Source organism: Leptopilina heterotoma, unplaced genomic scaffold (assembly GCF_015476425.1).
Source record: "Leptopilina heterotoma isolate Lh14 unplaced genomic scaffold, ASM1547642v1 Lhet_61, whole genome shotgun sequence".
In the NCBI taxonomy this organism is placed as follows: Eukaryota; Metazoa; Arthropoda; class Insecta; order Hymenoptera; family Figitidae; genus Leptopilina; species Leptopilina heterotoma.
Window position 1 is genome coordinate 687,318 of NW_025111142.1, and position 8,862 is coordinate 696,179.

General features: G+C 29.6%; 1 protein-coding gene across 1 annotated transcript in view; it reads left to right on the top strand.

The window, feature by feature from the left end:
* Positions 1-8,705, top strand: part of LOC122509590 (paired mesoderm homeobox protein 2A-like) — a 36,129-nt gene extending 27,424 nt beyond the window's left edge. Inside the window, exon 3 of the mRNA XM_043623766.1 lies at positions 7,259-8,705. Within this exon, the coding sequence (XP_043479701.1) occupies positions 7,259-7,657 (399 nt within the window). The 3' untranslated portion in view covers positions 7,658-8,705. The remainder of the gene's footprint in view (positions 1-7,258) is intronic.
* The last annotated feature ends 157 nt before the right edge of the window (positions 8,706-8,862 follow it).

Consider the following 8,862-nt stretch of genomic DNA (forward strand, 5'->3'; position numbering starts at 1 on the left):
AATTTTCCCTTTGAAATCTTGGGGAATTTTCCCCAAGAAACTCGAGGAAATTTCCCTTTAAAATCTTGTGGAATTTTCCCTTTGCATCCTTGGGAACTGTTCCCTTTGAAATCTTTGGGAATCTTCCCTTTGCAACCTTGGAAAATTTTTCTTGTAAATTCTTAGAAAATTTCTCTTTTAAATTACTTATTATGGAATTTTTCTCTTCGAACGTTGGGATATTTTTACTGTAAAATAGTACAGAATTTTTCAGTAAATTTTATCCTTTCATATTTGGGAAGATTGGTTTGTAAGGTTGAATAAATCTTGAACAAATTTTTTAAATACTGTTTATTATATTAGGTACTGTCAGTGAACGATAAGTACTTCAATTAAAAGTACTACATCTGAACTTTACAACATTAATAATTAATTTTTTGCTTTCGGATCGCAAATAGTCTTTGTGTAATGCGAAAGTTCTCCGTTTATATTGCCTTTAGGGGGTTGATTGTCCAACAACATACTGTAAAAATAAATTATTATTTACCTTTTACAATTGACAAAAAAATACATAAAAATTAGATTGAACAATAATATATTTACCAAAAACTATGAATATATAGTAGTAATAGGGTTATGACTTTTCTAATTCAATATTATATTTCATATTTTTATTTATATATTTTTAAAATAAATTAAAAAATTTTTATTTTGATTAAAATATAAAAAATACCTAAACTACTTTATTTTTAAAATATTAAAAATTAATTAAATTCTATAAGTCAATTGTTAAATTAACATTATATGGCAAAATATGAATAACTAACTAAATTTTTTGATAAAACCAAAAATAGTTTTAAAAAACTTTACAATACAATATGTTACACTTACAATATAATTATAATATATCTTTAAATATTATTTACCTTTTTAATAATTTTTAAATAATCCTTAAATATCGTTCTAGAATATTATTAAATATTGTCGAATTGTCCACTTTACTATTATACATATAACCATCACTATATATTTAATAACTTTGAATATTTTTTTCACTCAAGGTTTTACTCTTACGAAGGCTGAAAAGCAACTAACATGTAAAATCATCTTGAAAGACTTTTCGAAGAAGACTTCTTGAGAATTTCTCAAACATTCTAGCTAAATAAATTTATAAGAAAAAAACGGGTCCTGCGAGAAACTCATAAAATACGTCCCCTTGCAACGAGAAACCCTTAGGTATTGTTGGTCATCCAAAGACAAACCAGATGTGCCAAATCTTTCAAAATGAGAAAATGCTTCAAAACATTTTATACTTTTGACTAAGAGCAAAAAAATTTTAAGGCCCCCCATAGTATATATCTTTCAATAAACCTAACTATTTATGGCAATGCTTTTTTAAGTGAAAAATAGTTTATAATTGTTTGTTAAACATGCTTTATTAAAAAATTTTTTACCAAAGTATTAATTGTATTTTTAAGATAAAATTTTTACTATAAGTAGAACAAAAAATTTATGTAGTTCATAGTGAAAGTATTTTTTATTATATAATTATTAAATTATTAAAATTATAATAATTGTAAAGTTTAATTAATTTCATTTCTTCTAAATGCTTTTTCTAGTAAAAATTGTTATTTAAATTATAAATTAGACAAAGCTCATTTGTTTAAAACATTAATTTAATGAAGTATTATAAAAAAACATTTCACTGTAATATAAATATTAATTTTTTAGCCCCTAAATCATACATTTTGTAAAAATGTTAATAATTTTGTACATGCAATTTAGTAAAAATTAACCCATTTTATAAAATTTAAAAAAGTTTTTTCAACTTTGTGGAAATTTTTATTAAATTTGGGAAAATTCCACAAAGCTTTCATAAAATGACATTTTCTTACTAATATGTGGAAAATTCCCTAAAATTATATACAAATTTCCCTATAATATTGTTGAAATTTTCACTATTATGTGGAAAATTGCACAAAATTGTAGTGAAAAATTTTTTCCCCTTCGCTTTGTAGAAAATTCCCTAATATTTTATCACTTTTCCCCAAGTTTGTTCAAAATTTCACTAATTTGTGGAAAATTCCCCAAAATCGTAGTGAAAATACTTTTCCCCGTGAATTTGTGGAATATTCCACAAGGAACCTCAGGGAAAAATCCCCAAATTTTTTACAGTGTAGATATTTCTACCAAAATACTAAATAGGTCTAGACGAATCTGGTTATTATTAGTAATAAATTTTTTAGAATCAATAATTAAAAAATTTATCGATTAATCTTATTGTCAAGTAATAAAATAATTCGCAGTCTATTAGATATTTCTTCCGAAATACTAAATAGGCGTAGATGAATTTGAATAATAGTAATAAATTTTTTAGAATTAATAATTAAAAAAAATACAAATTGTCAAGTAATGAAATAATCGGCAATCTATTAGATACTTCTACCAAAATACTAAATAGGCGTAAATGAATTTGATTATTAGTAATTAATTTTTTAGGTTGAATATTTAAGAGATTTTTAGGTTTACTTAAATTTTATTTAAGTTAGATTTGAGTAGTAATACTCATCGAGAGAGAAGGAGGTTGGGGGTGTAAAAGAGATTGAATTAATTTTGATTAAATTATATTAACAAATAGCCTTGATCTTATTAATTTCTCTTTCGTTGATAATAGATTTGGATTGACCTCTCTCTTTCTCGAACCCCCCAGTTCAGCAACGAATCGCAATGAAAACGATCAATCCAATTAAAACAACAAGGTTTCCATGTCTATGTTCCATTTGCCTTTAATGTGTTGGTTCCCTGATTACTCGTTAAAGTGCAATCGTCGAAATGCACTTTTCTCAAACTCGGGTGAAACTTTTCAATTAAAGAAATTGTAATGGAATTAAATGAATCTGTTTACCAAACGAGAGTTATATTATCTGCAATTCTTTTAAATTAATTAGAAAAAATTCTTTTGATTTTGATAAAATTTATTATTTTTAACTGTAATTAATAGTGACTGACTTTTTGGCTCGCTTTTTGTTTTTAAATTAGTAAATTTTACTAATAAAATGCGTAGAAATTACAATGTGTTAATAAAATTTACTAACTCAAAAGCAAAAAGTCAGTCACTAAATCAAATTAGTAAATATTTTTACTATAATTCAAATTTAGAGACTACTAAAAGTATTGTAATGACAACAACTACAGAAATTTGAAAGAAACATAAATAAAGAAAAATGTTCTTTAGTTTATTTTAACTTCATGTGAATACGAAGAGAGGGCTATAAAGAAAACTTTGGGAAATTAAGAAAGTGTATATTTTTCTACGTAACAAGTGCTTTTTAAGGGTGGATTTTTTTAACCTTGTCAACATGTCTCATTTTCATTTGAAAAACTGTATTTAACCCCTGAGCAGAAAAGGAGTTTAGGCGTGTTTATGTTTGTTCAGGGAATTAGCCATCAGGAATTTGTTCACCCTCTATAGTCCTGGTATTAAATGTCGAAAGCTGACAAGCAACACTATTATATCTATATACGAACGTCCCACACATGAATATTTCCTATTGCTAAATACTTCTTATAAAACATGTCACTCAAAATCGTTTCTATTCATTGAAAATGAAATTTATTTTTTATATACATCTATAAATTATGTAAATTTTCGCGTACAGGCCTTGGATAGTTCTATTACATTACAAATTAAAGTTATAAATTATAAATGTAATTAATATAATATAAAGATAATAAAAATATAAAAATTATTTAAAAATTTTAAATTATATTAAAAAATTCAACTTTTTCGCAGAATCATGAATTTTCATATTTGCAATTAAAATTCTTTAAAAACTTGATTATTTTATTATATATATATTAAACACTTTAATTCTATAACAATTTCGTTAAATGAAAAGTATATAAATATAATTGAAATTTAGGAAATAATCTTACCACCTAACAGAGAATGCGCAAAATAATTAGAAGAATATATTCGAAGAGAGGTTTGAAGAGAAATTTTCGGAAACAGGTTCCTATGTGTATGTGTGTGTACACTATAGTTTATATATACAATTCTATTTTCTGAAGGGTGGTATGAGAGACTTTGTGAGGAAAGGGGAGATGAAAATGGGGAAAACAGTGGCTGGTGAGTGAAACTGGTTTGAGGGGGGAGGGGGAGGTTGGTTGATACACAAGGGGCCCATGGTCGTGTATGCTCTGGTAATTGCGAGCTCTATGTAGATCCACTTACAGTGATTAAAAACTGTCCTGCTGAGCATCATCTCCAACTGCCGCATGCGCCTCTCCAGAACCGAGAATAAACTGAAACTGTTGCTATATAGAGTCGTCGAAAATCATCTTCGTTTCATATTTCTACTACAATACGACGGTATTAGTATAGCAATCCGCCAAAAATTTCCTCGCTTTCCTTTAGTTACACATTAAACACACTTCCACTCCATGCTCTTTTTCTTTTTCCACTTTTATAACTTATCTTTTGATTTTTTTTTCTATTTTCATACCTTATTCGCTTGCTATTCCTCTTCTTCCTCGGCTTTTTTTTCAATTCGAAAATTTTGGTTCCGACATTTTGAATTTTGAAAAACTAATTCCGGATTCATAATCAGCGACCCCAAAAACCCCCGAGCAAAAAGTTTTTAAAAAATCGTCCGCCATATTGGATCCGACATTTTGAATTTTGAAAAACTGACTACGAATTCGTAATCAGCGATCTCAAAAACCTCCGAGTTTATAATTCAAGGGAATTTATTTATAAACATTTTTTTTCTATTTCTTTTTTATAAATTTGTTATTTTATCTATACCTTTCCTTGAATCAAATTTTTCAATTTAACAAGCAATTTTTAATTTATCTAGAATTTCGGTATACCAAGTTTTATAACAATTGGTGATCACAACTTGGGTATAGTGTTACTTGTAAACCTTATTTTTATCCGTGATACAATTTTTCATAATCGTATAGAAAATAGAAATCGTATAGAAATACTTCTAGGTTCCATAAATAATTTCGCATTTAGATTTGCAATATTAGTCAATTCTTTTAGGTGGTTGAAAAATTTGTCTTCATGTCAAACAGGATCTTTTTCTTTATGGCAAGTGAATCTCAATTCCAGAGGGAGAAGGAAATTGTTCGTTTCACAAGACCCTTATATTGTCAGCTTTCTAAATTGGCTGGATCGATTCGCACAAGTGAATTCAATTCTTCTTTTTTGGTGAATTAATTTTTCCGTCTTTCAAAAAATAGGCATTTGAAAAATTTTGATGTCTAGAGGCTTTTGCGGCTTTAGAGAAAAAAATCTTATTATATATTAAATGACAATTCTATATCCAAAAACAGAAAATCACCTCTTTCAACTTCTGAATGAATATTCCCAAGGCGTGTGAATTATAAAAATTGTAAAAAATTTAGTCTAGCGTAAAAAAAAAAGAATTTCGATAAAAATTTTGTTGGCTCTGATCCGTGATGTGTGTGTGTGTACGGCAAGAGCAGAGGCAACGGCAGCAGTGTGGCAGCTGATAAAAATCCAATAGCCGTGTTTGTCGTCCGGAAAGGGCAATCACGTTCATCATGGAGTCCTACGTTCTAAACCCCCCCTTCCACCTTGAAAGCATCCCTCTCTATCCCTTTGGCCCTCGATTCCTCCTCTCGATTCCATAGTCGACAGAGTTGAACTCTGTAGCCGCCCATGTGCTGCAGAGGGTGGGTCGGGAGAATTCACGTGCAAATACGCCACTGGTCAGACAAACGTTAAAGCAAATAAATCCGCTACTTTAACATGCAGGTCACCACGCTTCCGTTTGTTTTATTTGTTAAATATTTCATTTGCCGGCTTCAGCCAATTACGATCGCAGATTTTACGCTCTGACGAGAGCCCTATATAGCGGAAAAAAGATAAAATAGAGTGAGCGAGAGAGAGAGAGAAAGAAGGACGACAAGTGATTGGACATGGTATTTTGGTTCAAAATATAGTGAAAACACGAAAAGCAAACAAAATGAGAGGGAAAAAAAAGATCGGACCTGATTCACGTTTAAATTTTCACAAATTGCCTCATTAGCACTGAAATTGATATAAAGGTTTTATTTTATTTGGATGGAAAATAAACGCCCTTTGCTTCATTTTCGAGTTAAATATATAACAAGTTCCGGTTGATATAGCTAATTTTAAATATATTTCCGATTTAATCGTCCAATTAAAAATCTGGGCTCTCGAGAAGCTTGTATTGCAAGTTTCCTGATTATTGTCCTCTATGCGACGTAAGATTTCGAAATCAAATTGTCCGCCAAAAAACAATTTCAGCAACGAACTTTAGCCTATGTGAATATTCGGATAATTAACATTTAGGACCAGCAGTTAAAAGAAAAATTAATTTTATAACTTGTAGAAAAAATTTAAATACTTTTTTCAAATCGAAAATTTCTATTTTTTCCCTCTATCCATTGAAAATTAATTTACGCGAAAGTATATATTCGAATTTGATAATAAATTACACACAGCTCGTTGCAATTTATCGAAGCGATGCGCAAAATTATGTAACTATCTGTTTGATCACAAACTAACGAACAGAAATCGAACTTCATATCTGTATATCGCTTTCCATTTATAAATATATTTATATACATACAAAACGGAAAGCGAATTTTAAACACACGAATTATTCGATCGAATAAATAATGGAGCAATTTTTCTGACGTTACTTATATTTTAAACATTCTGCATTCAATAATCTACAATTTCTGTTATTTCAGAATTAATTTCCTCTCTTTTATTGTTTTTATAGTCTCAACTATTATTATTTGTCATGTAATGTGAGTATTTCGGTAGAAATATCTAATAGGCTGCGAATTATTTTATTACTTGACAATAAGATTAATCGATAAATTTTTTGATTCTAAAAAATTTATTACTAATAATAACCAGATTTAGTATTTCGGTAGAAATATCTAACAGGCTGCGAATTATTTTATTACTTGACAATAAGATTAATCGATAAATTTTTTGATTCTAAAAAATTTATTACTATTAATAACCAGCTTCATCTACACTTATTTAGTATTTCTGTAGAAATATCTGACAGTAATTTTTTAATTTCTTATTAATAGTTTATCGCATGATGACACTGACTGCTATCAAGATAAATACTATTACCTCTTTAAACATAACCTGAAGCTTTTATTTTTTTAAAAAGTTTACAATTTTATTGAATTTCTCAATTGTTGTTAGACATTTGTTTGATATTAAAATTAGTTTGTTATTATAATTATTTGTTGTTTGCAGGTGTGGTTTCAAAATCGTCGAGCGAAATTCAGGAAACAGGAGAGACTTGCCCAGCAGAAATCGACGTCGCATGGCGGAGTGGGAGTGGACAGTGGCGCTTCGAGTCCAGTTGCGGGTAATGTGAAGACTGAGGGACGCTCACCGAGAAGTCCAGAGACGCCGCCAGGTGGCTCAAATAGTGTTCTCTCCTCGACAGAGGTCAAACCAATCACAAGTCATAGTTTAGTTAATATAAAACATTCAGATGGACATGGTGAGGGTAGTTCACCTAATGGCAGGGGGATCGTCAGCACTGGCGGCGGAGTTGCATGGGGCTCATGCAGTCCAAGACCATTTTCCGCTGCCTTGCCGTCCTACTTACTCGATCCCATACCCCTAAAAACTGCGAATTTATATTAAAATATCGACCCGACGATTTTAAACCCATTGTGTAAATAGAATACTGTGTATGGTTGGTTGCTGTGAATGGAATTTAACTCGACGAATTTTGTTACTTTAGAAACGGGTTTAAAGATACAGGGGACACAGGTAACTGCTTCCTGTTGTCCTTCCTTGCATACTTTTATGAAAACTGTGGCATTTCTAACATTATGTTATTAGTTCATGGCAGAATTTATAATTTTAGTCACGAACTAAGAAGATTCTGATAGAAATGACACGCGGTTTTCAGAAAGACGTACTAACCGAAAGGATAGCATTTATACAGTTACCTGTAATTACCAAGAATTAAGGCCAATGCACAATGGTTCGCGCACGTGAGCAATAAGTCAAACAAGGACAGACATATATTTGTGTCCTTTTCTATTTCATGCATCGTATTCGCAAGTCTATTGTGCGTTGGCCTTTAGACTTTTGCGAACTTATTGTGTTCAGACCTTTAGAGAGTCCGCCATTTTGAAATCCTAAAGTCAAATATCAAATTCGTGAATATCAGTGACTCCAAAGAAACTTCGACTAGTCAAATGTTTTGTTACACTCCCAACTGATTTTTTTATCATCGAATACAATATTTTGAAAACCAGCAAGCATCAGAAAATTTTGTTTAGTTAAATTTTATCCATTTTGTACCATCAAAGGTGGAGTATTCGGCGAAATAAAAATCACTAAAACAGGTAATTGTAAGTCACTTTTTTCCGCAAGGCAAAAAGTATCATTAATTATTATTATTTATTTATAATGTTCGGTTACTATGCTAAAGGACGTATAACCAAAGAAAAATAATTTTATAATCTAGATATAATTTATCACAAACATTACTGCTTCAATGGCGCGACAGTTGGAAATTAAAATCATTAAGATTGTTAATTAAAATCAGAAAATTAACAATTCGCTGAATTACTCCCCCGTTGATGATAAACCGAATAAGGTTACCTATGATTAAGTATATCATTGTGTGTGACCGAAACTTGTACAGTTGTTGCTATAAATATATAAAATTAGTGTTTTACATCATAACTGTATTTATTGTTCCTCCTTTATTAAATTTTAGTTTTTTATTTTGCTTTTTCGTTACAAAAGATTTTTTAAAAATCGATTATTTTAGAAAATTAAAATTTTTATTTCTGAAAAGCAAGCAAGCAATCCATGGTTCCAAACGACACTAT